We start from the raw sequence: 18,852 nt of genomic DNA on the forward strand, positions 1-18,852 counted from the left end.
TTGCATTCATCGAAGGCTTTTTCCTTTGTTTTATACTTTTATTGTTGCTTCATCAGTGGAGACAACTTGTGAATTGTTAAATAATCTGTTTGGGTTTTGGGAGGCAAGATTTTCCAATAGACCAAATATTATTTAACCATCCACAAGTTGTTTGCCATATGAGCTCATGGTCATCGATTCCATCGGTGGAATAACTTTAGTGCCTTAATATTGAAGGTTTTGCCTTTGTCAATGATCCTTCCATCGTAGTATGATTTACGTTGCTTCCTCGTTAAAAACCTTGCCAGCAAAAACTCGATTAGGAAAAAATTTGGACGAAGGAAAACATAGTGCAACACATACTTTCAGTACCAACAAGGATCTTCAGCAATAATACCTTTTGAGGCGAGTCACGTTCTAGTTGCTTAGCAATTTGACTACATCTTGATTTTTCAGTTCATAGGAGCCTTTACCAGCTATAGATGAGACCCAGAGGACCTTCTCACGTTGATCCTAGCTTTCTGGGGTTAATTTCCCAAGTGCTTTGAGTAATCTTCCTCATAACCAAATCTCTAATTTTGAAATAACGGAGATTTGCTGTAACGCTCCGAAACCGGGGAGCGCAAATGACGCTCAACCGAGTAAATCCGGCCGAGCAAGCCTATTAGATTTCCTTCTACCTAGACTCAACCATGAATAAATAGGATACATATTTTCGTTACTTAGACAATAAGGTGATCATGTCTATAATACCAACTCATTACCAGTAGTTTCATCATTTTAAAGTCTCAAATGTCACACACATTTTTCATAGTCTGAAATGGAACAAGTAATACAACCACAACATAACATTGTCTGACTTTCCCAGCACCCATATACAACCCACACTGTGTCTATGAAGCCTCTATAAATACAAAAGAGTACTATGATAACGCCGGTAACAAGGCCCCGACTATACCTCAAACACAATACATAAGGAACAAAAATACATGACCCCGAAATGAAGTGGGGCTCACCAAGTTTGCTGGAAAGAGGGTGTACCGCTATCACTGATCAATGTCTCCTGCTGTGGAACTACTTGCATCCATTGAAGATGCAGCGCCCCCGACAAAAGGGACGTTAGTACATATGGAATAGTACTAGTATGAATGACAAAACACCCTATCAATAGAATGATAAATAATACGAGAAAGTACAACCATAATATCAGTGGAAGCTTCAAACAATATCATACCTCAAATTAGAATCAATACAATGTTCAAATAAATTTCCATATTTTAAGTCGGGAGGTCTCTAGTACCAATATGCCCCCACTCACAATTCTAATATTCACAATACCAATACCACCGTACTTTTAGCACGGAGTCCGATCACGACCTGATCGGCTAGGCCATCTCATTAGAGATATCAACTAAAATCATAATTACCACCATGTGTGCAGCATGGCGTCCGATCATGACCCGATCGGCTAGGCCGTCTCATTCGAGACATCAACCTTTTTATACCAATCATCTCATTTCATACTTGTTTCACATATTTTCATTTCATTGGCACTAGTGGCCACAATTATAAAATCATTCTTGGCACGTAGGCTGTATTTAGTATTCGATGCTCACCTTTTTCATTTTCAAACATCATCATCATCCTCAACAACAAAGCATTACAAATCAAAGTTTTTAGTACACATGTGAGCAATTAAAAGTCTTGGGAACATAGAGATTTTTCACAAGATTTGGCATAATAGCCTTAACTAGAACTTGACTTGAAGTCACAACATTATTAATGCACAACCCATACTTTGAACATATTCTCAATTAATAACATAACATGATAAAAGCATTTTGGGTTACATATTGAACATATATCTTTCAACACAAGCTTATTCGGAATCGCCACTTTCATAATGAACAATTCGGGACTTACATAAATCACATGAATACCGTGAGATTCAATTCTAAGGAAAGAGTTTAGCCAACATACCTCAATTGAGCTTCCTTAAAACTCTAAAATATTCCGGAATTCTTAGCAACTTCAATCTATTTTAGAAATATAAAAAGTTGAACCAAAATTAGGAAGATGATCATGGTTCTAGCTCATATGAGCAATTTATCAAACACTAAGTGTGAATTAAGGTTTCAAGGTCCTTTTATGGAGGATTCAATCATTCCACAACCCATTATTTACCATTTTTAGCTCACAATCTTCCTACATACTTTGATAACACATGAAATCAAATAAACAACTCCCATACCCAAGAATTTTCTTGCTAATTAACCATTTTTAGATAAATTTCAAAATTAAGGGCTAGGGTGTAGAATCTTACCTCTAGGATGAAGACCTTGTGAGTTTTCCTTGTGAATCTTCCCAAATCTTGAGCAAAGATTGGTGAAAATTAGGCTAGGGTTTCCTTTCTCTAAAACACTCTCACTTCTCTCTAAAACATTAAATATTTGCTCAAAAATAGACCATTGTGTCTATTTAACGAAGTGGTCGGGTTATAAAAACCCAAAATAAAGCTCCAGAACAGGGTATGTGGTCTGTAGAATAGGCCGCATAATTACCCTCCGGAACTGGGCAAATATAATCCGGTCTGCGTTCATTATGCGGCCTGCAGACCTATTCTACGGTTACATAATGCACCATAGAATTGGTCTGCAGTCACACAATGCACCGCAGAACCTTTCTCCGAAAAATTCAAAGTTGGATATGCGATCAGAGTGCGGCCCGCAAAATTGATTTGCAGTCGCATAATGGACCGTGAAATGACATCAAACATTCCCAGTTGCCTGCCTCACTCTGCACCCTTTATGCGGTCTGCATAGTGATTCTGCAACCGCATAGTGGGCCGCAGAAGTGCGATTCTTCTGCCCAAATATTTCCTTTACTTTCCAGTGCATTGTTCAACCCAAATATTTCCTTTACTTTCCAGTGCATTCTCAAACACGTAAACCCAGTTCGGCACTACGAAATATTGTTTTTCCTTTTCAAAATTTTACGGGGCCCTACATTTGCCCTGCGGTTGTAGTACCTCTATATCATTTGTTTGTAGTCCACTTTCCTCACGCCAGATCCCGGTGCTCCTGAAGTAAATCTAATCTGATCAGTAATGCCTCATTGTTTGCTTCTTCAATCGCTCAGGAAAACCTTATGGTCAGTTCCCTCACTTCCACCGGTATCAATGCCTCTGAAGCGTATACGAGCAAAAAAGGGTGTTTCACCCGTGCTCGACTTTGCGGTGGTTCAATATGCCTATAGCACTCCTGGAAGCTCATCTGTCCACTTGCCCTTGGCATCTTCTAACTTCATTTAAGATTTTGAAGAATTACCTTGTTGGTTGACTCCGCATGTCCAGTAGAACTTTGGTGGTACGGAGAATACATAATTCGTTTGATCTTTAATCCTTCCAGAAATGTTGTGACTTTAGAACATACAAACTATGGCCCGTTATCATAAGCAATCTCTTTTGGTATTCCAAATCGACGGATTATGTGGTCCCATATGAAGTCAACCACTTCTCATTCTCCCATTTTTTAGTAAGCACTTACTTCAACCCATTTAGTAAAATAACAAGTTAAAACTAAAAGAAATCTTATCTTCTCGGGCCCTTGCGATAAGGGACTGACTATATCCATCTCCCCTTTCATGAATGGCCACGAGGGCACCACTAAATGCAAAAGTTCAACTAGTTGATGCACTAATTGTGCATGACATTAATATTTGTCGCACTTTTGTATGAATGTCTTTACGTCCTGCTCCATCTGGGGCCAATAATAGCCAGCCCTGACTAACTTGAGAACTAACAAGTCTGCACAAGAGTGATTTTCATAGTCTCCTATGTGGACTTCTATCATCACGTAGTTTACCTACGAGGCCCCTAGGCACCAAGACAATCATCCTTGGAATGATCTCCAGTATAATTCTCCATCAACGAGGCAGTAACGAGCTGCTTTGGTTCGTAGTACCCGGGATGCCTTTGGGTCCTCGGGTAATTTACCATGCTTGAGATATTCAATGAACTCATTCCTCAAATCCTAGATTAAGTTGTGTATAGGGTAAAATTTGTTTATAGTAAATGGTCGAATGATGGCGTGACATGTGGACCCAAAGACAGATAAAAGGTGAGTCAAGTAACAACCAGTACCTGTGACAATAACTGCAATCGACATTAGATAAATCCCGAAGGGAGCGTAGTCAACAGGAGTAGATCGAGTATTTTCCATCGGATAGCATTCAATGAGAGAATATTCTTTCATATTAAATGGGAAACTATTGTAAAGAATATTTGCATTCATAGCATGATGTTATATATTCATGAATGACTCTTTTATTGTAATTTAAGTAGGGCTTGATCCAAGGATTTTGTTTCCCTAGGTATAGCTATAAATATTAGGCTCAACAACCATTGTATGACACGAAACACTTGAAAAAACATATGCTATATTTCACTCTCAATTAAATAATTTTATTTCTCTTTTACATTAATTATATTTCTATCCTCGGAGACACTGCGCTCGGAGCCAGGCTTGTCATCTTCTTCAATTTCTATTGCTAAGTTTTTATTTTTATCTTATTTATTTATCATTTTTGGATCAAATCAATTCTCTTGTCTATAAATCATGTGACAAATTCAATTGTACCATTTTACGGGTAAATAGATTGGCGCCCACCATGGGGCTTAGACAGTTGTATAATTGCTTTGATCCTTACGTTTGTTACTAACATGTTTGATTTTTCCCTTAGCAAGAAATCAGAAATGGCAGCTAATGATGTCAACATCTCACACTACGGTGAGGGACGCGAAGACTTTCCTCAATATGAAGATTCAATCAGCGACATCTGTAACAAAGGGGACGAAGTGATCTGGTTCGTGAAGGGCAGTACCCTCGGTATGTGCTGGAGCCGGCTCCCTATGATGCGGAAGAGGAACATGTCATGGAAACAATGAAAATCTTGAGAGTGTAGTAGAAAGACATCATGAGCCACCTCTCAAGACAGGATAGGGTAATGACGGAGTTGAAACAAGCATTGTCAAGCTCTTCCAATATTGTAAGGAGAAGAGGTACGGTTCTTCCCAGCATTCATGCAAATCAGACGACTCAGAGAGTTGATAACAACACCCCAAGAGGCGAGGATGGTTCGACGAAGCCGGAGGGATCGCTAGCGGATCAGGAAATGACAATAGGAATGATCCCTTAAAAACTCAGCTTATGAAGTTTATAAGGGAGATGAACGAACGAATACATCAAAATGCGAAGGAGTTCCACGCTCTGATGGATCTGATTTCGGGCACACCACAAGTACTGAAAGGACAATATTCCAAATAATACACGCAATTTCCGTTTAAACCAAGTGCAGCACCAAGTTGATTCTAAAGAGGTTCAAGATGCCGGACATACAAAAATACGACGGGACTTTGGATCGATAGGAGAACATCACCACCTATACCATGTCTATGAAAGGGAATGATTTGTCTCAACATGAGATCGAATCGGTCCTACTGAAGAAGTTTGATGAAACCTTCACAAAGCGAGCCCTGACATGGTATTCACTCTTACCCGAGCATTTGATGAACTCTTTTGAAATGCTTGAAGATTCATTCATTAAGGCTCATGCCGAGGCAAAGAAGGTCTAAGCTAGGAAGGCATACATATTTAGGATTACGCAATTTGAGTCCAAATTGTTGTGGGAATTCATGATCCAGTTCCAAAAAGAGAGGATGCTGCTACCGGTTGTACCAGATGAGTAGGCTACAGAGGAATTCACAAAGGGGTTGAATCTACAAAGATCCGACGCCTCTCAAAAGTTGAAGGAAAACCTGCTCGAATTCCAAGAAACCACCTGGGCGAATGTCCATAACCGTTACGAATCAAAAATAAGAATAGAAGAATATTATCTCGGGTTCCCAACATCAACCAAGGAACGAGACCGAGATAAAAACCAGGCAAGTTTAAAAGAGACTTCGATGCGGATCGGAGGTCTGTGAAAGGTCATTTCCTTCCATATGAAATAATTGAATGTCGCAGCAGCAAGGGGATTCATTCCTCTGATAGGTTCGCTCCTAATAGAAGAATTGACCGTAGCCGAAATAGCAGGTCATTACAAGAAAAAGAGCTACCAGGGGCCCGGGACTCCACATATCCCAAGATATCGGATTACAACTTCAACATCAACTTAGCAGAGCTGGTATCAGTGATGCAGAATATCAAAGAAACACAATTCCCAAAACCAATTAGATCTGATCCGAGCCAGAGGGATCCCAACTTGTGGTGTGAATATCATGGGACTCACGACCATAGAACTAGGACTACTGGTATCTTCGTGAAGAGGTGACGACATTGCTAAAGAATGACCATCTTAGGGAATTCTTGAGCGACCGAGCCAAGAATAAATGTATCCGTAGCTGGGACAATGAAGAGCCTTCGAAGGTAGCAGAAGACTCCCCTCGTTTGACTATAAACATGATTTTCAGAGGGAATGAAATTAATGGCATAACCTTATCGACAGAAAAGAAAAAAAAGATATCAGTGACTCACAACAAGAGACTTCGGGAAGTCACAGAAGATGATATCCCTTTCCCGGAGGAAGATGCCGACGGACTTCTTTTGCCTCACAATGACACTCTAGTAATCTCTCTTAATGTTTAGATTTGAAAATTAAGCATGTTTTGGTTGACCGAGGAAGCTCAACCAACATCATTCAATGGAGAGTGCTGGAGCAAAAAAAGCTAACCGGAAGCATTATTCCGGCGACAAAACTCTTAGCTGGATTCAATTTGATAAGTGTGACAATCCAAGGAGAGATCTGGCTACCCATGAATGCAAAAGGTGTAACCAAGACCACCTTATTCGAATTGGTAAACGGTTACATGGGCTACAACGTAACCCTCGGAAGGTCGTTGATACACGAAATGAAGGTTGTGCCCTTAATATATCATCAACAGTTGAAATTCCCAACCCCGGAGGGAATCAAGCAGATAAGAGGAGATTAACCGGTGGCAAGGGAGATGAACACAGTGACAATTTGCAGCAGCAAGGGGAAGGAGACGAGCAAATAGCAATTATAGCAACTGATGCCTTCCCCCTATCCAAATGAAGATGATAAAGGTGAGGAGTCATCGCAATACCACCAGGTGTCGAGATACTTTCAGGTATCGGAGGAGACATATGGAACCAAATTCACTGCAAAAGAACTCAAGAAAGTGGCTTTATTCAAAGAATTCCTGGAAAGAAAGTTTCACTTGGGAACATGACTCAATCCCGAACTCAGGTTAGATTTTATAAAATTTCTTAAAGCTAAGGAATATTGCTTTTCATGGTCGCACTCGGATATGACAAGTATCCTATTGGAAGTGGTCGTGCACAAGTTGAGCCTGGACCCAAACTATTGCTGGTAAAGCAGAAGAAACGCCTGATTGTCGAGACAGGAACATGTTTGTTAAAGAAAAGGTAACCCGATTACTCAATATCGGTTCCATACGAGAGGTAAAGTATCTAGAATGGTTAGCCAATGTAGTTGTCATACCAAACAAGAATAACAAGTTTAGAATGTGCATTGACTATAAAGGTCTAAATAAGGCATGCCCTAAAGACTCATTCCCATTGCTAAACATTGATCAAATAATTGATGTTACGGTCGGGCACGAGTTAATGAGTTTCCTAGATGCTTACTTCGGATACAATCAGATGAACCCGAATGATCAGGAAAAACTTTGTTCATAACAAACATTGGCACATACCGTTATAATATGATGCCATTTGGGCTCAAGAACACCAGAGCAACTTATCAGAGGCTCGTTAACAAAATGTTTGAAAATTAGATAGGCAAGACAATTGAAGGAAACATTGATGAGATGTTAGTCAATTCTTTGAATGCAGGAAATCATTTAAAACACCTCCTAGAAACCATTGATATCTTGGGAAGTATAACATTAAACTCAACTTGAAAAAATGTGCGTTCGGGGTTGGTTCCGGAAAAGTCTTGGGGTTCCTGGTCTCGCAAAGAGGGATCGAGGTAAATCCCGCCAAACTCAAGGCTATCGAGGACATTCTGGATCAATTGACAAATTTAAAGGATGTACGAAGATTAATTGGAAGGTTAGCAACCTTAAACATGCCTTGAAAGACTTAAAACAGTACCTGTTAAGCCCCACGTTACTTTCAAAACCAGGGGAAAGTGAGTAGTTGCTAATATATCTAGCGGTCTCGGAAGTAGCGATAAGTGCCGTTTTAGTCCGAGAAGTAGAAGGTACGCCATTTCCTGTCTATTATGTTAGTAAAATATTGTTGGGAGCAGAGACTCGCTATCCGTACCTCAAAAGGTTGGCCTTAGCTCTCGTAGTCGTCTCTTGAAATCTTAGGACTTATTTTCAATGCCACCCGATAGCCGTTGTGATAACCTTTCCCTTGAGGAATGTTATTCACAAGCCTGAGTTGTCAGGTCATCTGGCTAAATGGGCAGTTAAAATTAGTCAGTTCGACATCGAGTATAAGCCTAGGACTACGATCAAGTCACAAGTTTTGGCTGACTTTGTGGCTGATTTCAGTCCCATATTAATGCCCTTGGCTAATAAGGAAGTTGTGCTGGTGTCGGAAACAGCATTAAGAGTTTGGACCTTGTTTACGAATGGAGCTTCTAATGTAAAAGGAACAAATGGAGCTTCTAATGTAAAAGGATTTAGTCTTGGGGTAGTTCTAGTCACACCCTTAGGAGAGACCCTGAGGTAGGCTTTTAAGACTGTTCCATTAACTAAAAATGAAGCCGAGTATGAGGCTTTGGTTACGCGACTTGAACTGGCCCGAGGACTTAGCTCCGAGGTCATCGACATCAAATGTGATTCCAACTGGTAGTAAACTAAGTATATGGTATCTTTGACACAAAGGAAGAACGCATGAAACAATATGTGAACAAGGTTTAAGTATTGCTGGCATGATTCAAGGAATGGTCGATCATACACATCCCGGGAGAAGAAAATGTGCAGACAGATGCATTGGCTAATTAGGGGTCATCTACGGAGATGAAAGGATATGACTCTGGTACCGTCATTCAACTTCTACATTCGCTATTGGATGTGGATGGGTATTGTGAAGTAAATTCAACCAACTTATTCTAGGACTGGAGGAACGAATTCGTCGAATATCTTCGACATGTAAAATTACCCGAAGATGCGAAGGTATCCCGGGCACTATGCACCAAAGAGGCTCGTTACTGCCTCATGGATGGGCAATTATATAGGAGATCGTACCAAGGCCCGTTGGTCCTATGTCTGGGAGCCCCGGAAGCGGACTACGTAATGAGAGAAGTCCATAAAGGAATTTGTGGGAACTATTCCAGTGCAGAATCGTTGGTTCTAAAGATGGTTAAGGCAGGATACTATTGGCCTCTGATGGAATAGGATGCAAAGACGTTCATTTAGAAATGTGACAAATGTTAATGCTATGCACAGTTGGTACACCAACCGACGAAATTCTCACATTCGGTACTGTCCCCATGGCCATTCATGAAATGGGGGATGGATATAGTTGGTCCACTGCCACTGTCCCGAAAAGGTAAGATTCCTTTTAATTTTAACTAACTACTTCACTAAACAGGCTGAAGCAGGTCCTTACCAAAAGATCGGTAAGCACGAAGTGGTCGACCTATTTAGTGAAGTAAATACGGAAGGAGATTTCTTGCGACAACGGACCACAGTTCATAGGCTCAAAAGTCACAAAATTTGTGGAAGATTTGAAAATCAAAAGGATTACATCCTCACTGTACCATCCAAACGCTAATGGACAGGTGGAATCAACCAATAAGGTGATTATCCAAAATCTTAAAAAGAGGTTAGAAGCTGCTAAAGCCAAATGGTCCAAAGAGTTACCTGGTGAGCTATGGGCATACAGGACGATGATGAAATTGAGCATGGGAGAAACACTTTTCTCTCTCGTATATGGCACAAAAACTCTAATACTGGTAGAATTGGGGAGCTAACTATACGATTTTTCCGAGCAAACGAAGAAGAAAACAATGAGGCACTGCTGGTAAAGTCGGATTTCCTCGACGAATATAGGGACTTAGCGTATGTAAGTATGGCAGCTGAAAAGAAAAGGATGAAAGATATTATAAACAGAGGGCTAATCTCTGCTACTTCAAAGTAGGTGACTTGGTTTTGATAAAGGTGACTCAGAGCATTCAGGAAATCAATGTTGGGAAGCTAGGTCCAATATGGGAAGGTCCTTACTGCATTTCAACTGTCACCGGTAAAGGGTCACGAGTTGGAAAATCTAGATGGAGTCAAATTGCCCAGCAATTGGAACATGACTACCTCAAAATGTATTACTGCAGATGCATCCTATCAATACTAAAAGTATGTGTTGCACTTTTTTTCCCTTCGACTAGTTTTTGTCCCAATCATGTTTTTTTGGCAAGGTATTTAACGAGGTAGCAATGGAAAACATACTATGAAAGGAGCTTCATCTACAAGGATAAGACATTTAAATGACAAGGCACTGAAATTTCCACATCAATGATAAAACGCTATGGGGATGGTTAAATAATCTTTGGCTCTATGTCAAATCGCTAATGGGAAGCAAAGCTTGCCATCGAACCAAAGACTATTTAACCATTCACAAGTTGTTTCCACCAATGAAGCAAGACTTCTAGTGTTTCAATTCACATACTTCGCATTCTAACACTAGGGGGGATAGTATAAGATACGGCAACAAAGAATTCCACAAAAATTGAGGACTGTTAGAACTGGGAACAATAATGCCTCATCCAGACCGGGGACTGCCCGACCAGCCCCCTAGAAATAAGTTGTACAAGTTAGCGACATGCATTGGCAGTTTTTTTTTTACTTTAGAAAATGAATGCTTATGTAATTTTATAGATATAAGGAAAAAAATAAAGTCCTTTTATTTAATCTTGTTTCTTGTCAAATCGATGAGTTAATTTTATCATTTGAAATATAACAAAAACTTCTAATGATTGTGCCAGAATGAATAAGAAACATCATGTTTAAGAGCATCGTAAACATAAGAGGGACCGCTCTTATGAAACTCTCATAGTAAAGGGTTTATTCAGGAAGAATCTATGCTCGGAATCAGAAGCTATCAGATGAAAGTATACCCGAAGCTTTAACTAATTCAAAGCAAAGAGGATGTATTTTGCACAACACTTAAGAAAATTTCTTATTTATTTATCAAAGTGCCAAACTCAATGAAAAGTTTGGCATAATTACAAAGTATAAAAAAACAAAAGGCAAAGAAGCAAGAATCTAAGCATTATCGATGTTGGATCCCAAAGGGAGAGAGGGATTTGCGTCTCCCCCGGTGGAAAAAGGCGGATCAGCTACCGGTTTGGGGCATGGACCATCATCATCATTTTCTTCCCGAGTATTTGGAACAGGTGCTCGAAGAGTCGGTTGCTGCAGACCAAGCAAGAAGATTTTCTCGGGTAGTAAGCTCCAGTTCTCTGGCCTTGACGATGCAATCATCAATATCGATGATGCCCGCTTTGGCCTATTCCAAGGTTTTCCTCCTCATAAGATATATAGAATAAATCTTCTCAAATATGAGGGAATCCTCTTGGTACTGAAGCTTTGCTTTAAGTCTATCAACCTCAGCCCGGAGGTAGTCCCTTTCGGATCTCATGGCACCGAGGCGAGAATCAAGTTCTATAGTTGTAGATAAATGGATAAGATTTTGCTCCATAATTATTTTAAAATGCTCCTCAATCTTGGACTTTATCAATGGCTTCTTCGGCTTTGGAGGTCAGCTCTACCTTCAGGTTGTTTATTTCATCCTACGAGGCCGACTCGCGCTCGACAGCAGTGAGCATAACGTCATGTAACTCGGCCCACTTAGCCTTGGCCTCTTGATGCTTTTCATGCAATTGAGTAGCCTCTTGACGGTGGGACATTTTCTATTGCTCACTCTACTGCAACCGAGCCTTGAGCTCATCCATCTCAACGGATTTGTCCTCTAGAATCAGGAGGCATGCAACAAGTTGATTCCTTTCGGGGAACAGTTGATCCCGCTTGGAGGCGAGTCCTTGTTTATTGAGGATCAATCTTTGCAGGCCCTCAAAAGCGAGAAAGTTGGCCTATAAAAAAGAATATCAAGGTTAGAAATCCCATTGTAGCAGATAAATGGAAAAGAAGTGATAAGAAAACAAGTATGGTACCGTTGCCGCATTGTGCATAGCATTATTTAACACACACTCCCCTGAAAGTGAGCGCATCTTTGTACAATAGTTTTCTGAAGCCAGCGGCTTTACATAGTTTGCAAGCTCCACCGTCTTGGACAACATATGACACTCCTTCGAAACCGAAAGAGTATCACTTCTCTTCCGTCGCGGATCTGGGAAGGGGGGAATAATTATGCCCCAAATTCCCAGAGTTGGGAGACTGGGGGAAGAATCACCTCTCTCTCAAACATCTGTCACCGGTGGAGGAGATGTAATTGTTGCTGGTGGCAAAGGTGCAGCTGGTTTTGAGGGGTGTGAAGTTGTTGTTGTTAAAGGATAAGAAACAGTTGCGGTGAGGGCACTGCTGGTCGAAGTCAGAAGAAGCCTAGGGTCCAAAATCCTTGAACCGCAAGCAACAATGGATATTGGAAAGTGAGAATCGGCATTATCCACCAAGTCTATCTCGCCCCAAAGCTCTTGGGTTTCTCATGCAGATGGGTTTTGAAACTCCCGGGGCTGAGCTTCCGGTTGAGCTGATGAAGATATTTTCCTCTTTTGAAGGGAAGCCTCTCCATTAATAGCTTCCCCTTCATTATCGAGGACCACTGTAACTGTGGCCGACTCAGTCGATGTCTTTGTTAGTTTCTTTCTTTGAGTCCTAGCCGAGGAAGAACGTCGCCTTGTTGGTTGCTTGTTCTCTGGCTAGGGACTTTGAGCAAGGGCACTTTGTAGTGCCCTCATGGACTCCTAGGTATCAGGTAAAACGTCGACCTCAAGGCAGGTGACAAATCCCCGCGGAAGTCTTGAATCAATCATAAAATGGAGTTATCAAAGTTACCTATGTTCATACAAATATAAAAGGAAGAAGGACTCGCTATACCATGGTTCTTGACCTTGCACCCATATTTGAGGGTCATTTCCTTCCACCGGTGGGATTCTGGTATTGTGATTTCCAGAATCTTCGAAACCCATTGGTCTCGGCCTTGGACCCATGGTGGAACAACAGAAACGAGGAGATCAACAATACCGGAAAATAACCATTTCACGAAGGAAGGAAATGAATTAAAAACTTACAGAATAGGTTCCATAACTGAGGAAAAGACGGAGTTATTGCCGGAAGGATTAAAACAACCTTTTCATTTTTGGCATTTTTAAGTCTTAAATAGCTTCATATGATGTATCATGACATGTGTGAATCTTCGGTTTTAGTTTTCAAGTGTTTTAGAATTGGTTCGGAAGGATGAAGTTCATGTTTGAAACTTTAAGTTGGAAGAGTTGACTAAGTCTGACTTTTTAGTTTTGACCTCGAATTAGAGTTTTGATGATTCTTTTAGGTCCGGATGGTATTTTTGACTTGGGAGTATGTCCGGAATTTCATTTGGATATTTCTAGAAGGTTTCGACACCAATTAGCGAAAGTTGGGAAAATGAAGGTTTGGAATATTCAAAACTTTGACTGGGAGTTGACTTTGATGATATCGGGTTCGGATCGTGGTTCCGGAAATTTTAGTAGCTTCTTTATGTCATTTATGACTTGATTGAAAAAATTGAAGTCATTCCATATTGATTTGATACGTATCGGCATGAGTTTTGGAAATTGGAAGATTCAAAGTTCATTAAGTTCGATTTGAGGTGTGATTCGTGATTTTGACATTGTTAGGTGCGATTTGAGGCCTCGAGTAGGTCCGTGTTATGTTACGAGACTTGTTGGAATATTCGGACGGGGTCCCAAGTGGCTCGGGTGTGTTTCGGGGTGAGTTTTGAACGTGTTTTGCCATTTCGACACTCGCATGATGTTTTGGGAACAATTGGAGTGCGGGACACATTTTCGAGTGCTGAGGCAAAGCCTCATGTGCGGACCGCAGAATTTCACTTGCGGCCTGATAAGAAGGGATTTTGACCGCTTATTTGATCTCTTTTACTTACGTTTTAGCTCAAAAATGCTTAAAGGTATTCCTAAGAACTAATGAAATGTGCTTTCTTGCAGAAATATAAGGAAACAAGCCAAGGCAGTGAAAATCAACTCAAAAAGGGCTACAGTGCAGACCGCACAATATTGTGTGCGGCCGCAAACTCTGAAGATGCACCGATAGAATTTCTTCACAGAGTGTGAACCGCACAATTATTGTGCGGCCGCAGAAGACTAGATTCAGAGACTTGTAGTTTGGGATCTTGAAGATGTGTAGACCGCACCATTATTGTGTGGCTGCACTCATAAATGTGCGGTCCGCAAAATAAAGCCCAAATCCAATCCAAGAGCAAGAGTGCGACCGCACTTAGAAATGTGCGGTCCGCACAATTAGAGGAAGTGCGGCCGCATCTCACTTTTATGCGACCGCATAAAGCCAACCTGATCAGTCAGTCTCAAAGTGTTGACCACACAAACATAGCAGGGGCATTTTGTCAGATATTTTCAGCTTGGTATAAATAGATCTTTTTGTCATTTTTAGGTTAAGTTGGGTGAACTTGAACACTTAGAGCTATTTTTCTTTACTGTATTGGGTAACTTTGTACTAGTTTAGCATTTAAACATTATATTTTCTTTCCTTAATTAATTATTATGCATTTTATCTTAGTTTCTTCTTTAATTTCTTCATTTCCCATGAGTAGATAAACCCTTAACTAGGGTTGTGACCCAACCCTAGTATGGGTACTTAATGTGTGATTAATTTATGCCTTATTTATGATTGGGTATATGAAATTTAGCCCAGTTCTTGCTTGAATTTGAGAATTGATGGTTGCAAACATTGATTCATGCCTAATTGACTTAGTCTATACTTGAGAAAGTGAGACTGAGTCTAGGAAAATTTGGCTAACAAGAAATTTTGGTGAACTCAAGATATTGATAGCCCCAATTAAAGGGTCGAATCTAGAGATAGTAAGACCCGACTTGAGCATTTATCACTTGTTTCGTGAGATACCCATTTGGACTTGAGAAAGCTGAATTGGGCAAAATCACTCAAACTACCGAGAGGTATAGAGTGAGTAATTATGTGTGATTGCTATATTGTATTCCGATCAACCAAACATTCCCTAAAGCTATAAATCTGTTCGATAACCAACTAGGCAAAAGTCGTAACCCTAGATCTTTTATAACTTGAAAAACAACTAAAACCAAAAATATTGTCTCTTAGCTTTACAATTACAAGCATTAGCGTAAAGGTAGAAGTAGAAACAACAATTGAAAATGTGGAAGTGTAATCTTAGGCACGTCATACATTCACACTGGGTATATACCTAATCCACATCAAGCTCCTTATGGAATCAACCCCGACTCGCATTGGGTTTTTATTATTGCATCGACCACATCTCAACCTAAATTAGTGGTGTGAGGCGATATCAATTTTTGGCACCATTGCCGGGGCGCTAAAAACAAATTTACCTATATATTTGGTTTTGTGTGTGACTTGTCTTCTTTTCTTTCCGGGTTACTAACCTTTTTGTGAATCGATTGTAGGTGCAAAAAAATGGCTCTCAACAATGATCCTCTCGGAAACATGCCTTTGGGGGATGTGGACGTGGAAGATGACCCAGTTGAAGAGGTTCCTCTTGAACTCAAGTAAATAGACGAGGCTGACTGCCTCAAGACAACATTCTCATTCCTCCCCCAAATCCACCAAGAACGGATCCACTCTGGGTGTTGCCGAATGAAGGGTGCGCAAGTGCCATAGTCCCGCCCTGCATTAGGGCGGGCAACTTTCAAATCACAAATGTTATGCTTACATTACTTAAGCAACGAGGATTCTTCACCGGGGCTCCGAATCAAAATGCGTACATGCACTTGAAAGGATTTGTGGACACCTGCTGGAGGAGTAAACAAACCAACGTTTCTGAGGATGCTTTAAGGTTGAGACTATTTCCCTTTTCTCTACGGGAGAAAGCCTTGGACTGGTTAGAAAGATTCCCAAACCATTTTATCCATACATGGGATGAATTGGCGGAAAAATTCATTGCCAAGTTCTTTTCTCCCGGGCATATGGCTACTCTTAGAGACGAGATTCTAGTATTCAAACAAGAATCCAATGAGCCTTTGCACGAGATATGGGAGAGGTACCGCACTATGGTGAAAGAGTGCCCTAATAATGACATGACCGAGGCTATGATTCAACAAATCTTCTATAGGGGGATCAATACTACCAATCAACGCGTGGTCAACCAACTTGCCGGTGGAAATTTCATGACAACACCATATGCCGAAGCTTGCAAAATCTTAGATGAAATGGCGGATACTTCATCGGCATGGCAAAGTAGAGCAAATGTTCCTCAAGGTGATCCAAATATGATTCACCTACACAAATAATTGCATGATCATGGGCAAGCAATTGTCGAGTTGACCACTACAATGAATCAATTGGCCAAAGATAAACTTCAATAGGTTCAAGGTCCTAAGCAAGTAAATGCAATGGAAGGTGTCAATATAATGGTGAACAAGAGAAGGCAAAAGGGTCAACAAGTGCAAAACTGTGTAGAACAATTTGTGCAAGATGATAGTGGGTTCGACCAAGACGTATCATATAATGAGCAAGAGGAAGAAGTGCAATATGTGAATAACTACCAAGGGCAAAGGAAAAACTCTCAAGGCCCGAATCAACAACAATGGCGATCTCAAGGAAATTAAGGAAATTGAAACAATCAAAACCACCAAGGTAATTGGAGTGGTGGTACCAATAATCAAGGTAATTGGAGGAATAACAATAATCAAGGAAATTGGAACAATCAAGGCAACCAAGGCAATTGGGGTGGCAACAATCAAGGACATTGGGGAGGCAACAACCAAGGGGGTTGGAACGGTAACCAAGGGAATCGGGGGCCAGGCTCTCAAAGGCCCCCGATGTATCAACAACCAAACAACCCACCTCCATATCCGTCTCAAGGTTCTAGTTCTTCCAACAATGAGATGGGATGGATTGAAAATATGTTCAAACAAATGATGGAGAAAAATGCCGACTCTGATGCTCAATTAGCCTCTCATAACACTTCAATCCGCAATTTGGAAGTCCAATCGGGGTAAATCTCGCAAGCTTTAAACACTCGTCCTAAGAGGCACTACCTAGTGATACGGTGGTGAACCTAAAGGGTGGGAACAACACGGGACATGCCATGGAAGTAACAACAAGGAGTGGAAGAGGTGGAGATGCAACCACCTAAAATCAAAGAAGAATTGTAGATGATGATGTAGTGGTTCAAGAAGATGATATTCCAAGCAATGTGGTTCAAGCTAATGATGAAGTGAGAATTGATATTGATGAGAATGTGGAGGAGACCCAAGAAGAAGTGAACTCGTCTAAGGAACACATGACTAACATACCGGAACCGGTAGTGCCAAAGGCCAAGGCACCAATGCCGAAGGCCAAGGCATCAATCCCAAGGCCTCCTCCTCCATACCCTCAAAGGCTAGCCAAGCGAAATAGTGAGGACTAATTCAAGAAGTTTATTGACATGATGAAAAGCTTATCCATTAATGTGCCATTGGTTGAGGCGTTGGAACAAATGCCCGGTTATGCAAAGTTCGTGAAAGATTTGGTGACAAAGAAAAGATCAATGAATTGTAAGACTATCAAGATGACACATCAAGTGAGTGCTATTGTGCACTCAATGGCTCCTAAATTTGATGATCTCGGCGCTTTCACAATCTATTGCACTATTGGAAGCGCCGACTTTGCCAAAGCTCTATGTGATCTAGGGGCGAGTATCAACTTGATGCCCTACTCGGTGTTCAAAACTTTGGGAATTGGGAAACCAAGAACCATATATATGAGGTTACAAATGGAGGATCGTACTATGAAGAGACCATTAGGTATTATTGATGATGTGTTGGTTTGTGTTGATAAGTTCATCCTCCTGGTGGGCTTTGTCATTCTTGATTACGAAATGGACTATGAGATGACTATTATCTTGGGTAGACCTTTCCTTGCTACGGGGGAGGCTCTTGTTGATGTGGAAGCCGGTGAGCTCACCTTTCGTGTGGGCGATGAAAAGGTGGTTTCCCATGTGTGCAAATCTTTTAGGTAACTGAATAGCAACGAAGTTTGTTTGTTTGTGGACTTAGTGACCGAGGTGATTGTTGATTATGCTAGTGCCATGATGAATGTTGATGATACTTTGGAGGCCGTATTGTTTAATCATGATGATGATGAGAAGGATGGCTATGTAGAATGTGTAAATGCATTACAAGGAATGGGGTCGTATACTTATGAACCCCAAAATTTGTCCTTAGATCTTGAGAACCGGAAGACTCCTCCAACAAAGACCTCAATCGAGGAGCCTCCCACTTTAGATTTAAAGCCATTACCTTCACATCTTAGGTATGATTTTCTTGTCCCATGTTCTACTTTACCTATTATTCTTTCCTCTTGCTTGACTAACGTGCATGTAGATTCTACTTAGGCGCTGCTTCAAAAGAGGAAGAAAGCTATAGGATGGACACTGGCGCATATTCAGGGTATAACCCCCGCCTTTTGCATGCACAAGATTCTTTTGGAGGAGGATGCCAAATCTTCCATTGAACATTAAAGAAGACTAAATTAAGCAATGCAATAGGTGGTGAAGAAGTAGATCATAAAGTGGTTGGATGATGGGGTAGTTTACCCTATTTCTGATAGCTCGCGGACCTCTCTGGTGCAATGTGTCCCAAACAAAGGGGGCATGACTGTGGTCACCAATGACAAGAACAAATTGATTCCTACAAGAACGGTGACCAAGTGGAGAG

General features: G+C 40.9%; 1 protein-coding gene across 1 annotated transcript; it reads left to right on the forward strand.

The window, feature by feature from the left end:
* Positions 1 to 17,705: 17,705 nt before the first annotated feature.
* Positions 17,706 to 18,649, forward strand: LOC138892813 (uncharacterized). The gene is made up of 2 exons (XM_070176556.1): positions 17,706 to 18,151; positions 18,520 to 18,649. The coding sequence occupies exons 1-2, from the start codon at positions 17,706 to 17,708 to the stop codon at positions 18,647 to 18,649; spliced, it is 576 nt and encodes a 191-aa protein (XP_070032657.1).
* The last annotated feature ends 203 nt before the right edge of the window (positions 18,650 to 18,852 follow it).

Source organism: Nicotiana tomentosiformis, chromosome 5, assembly GCF_000390325.3.
Source record: "Nicotiana tomentosiformis chromosome 5, ASM39032v3, whole genome shotgun sequence".
NCBI lineage: Eukaryota > Viridiplantae > Streptophyta > Magnoliopsida > Solanales > Solanaceae > Nicotiana > Nicotiana tomentosiformis.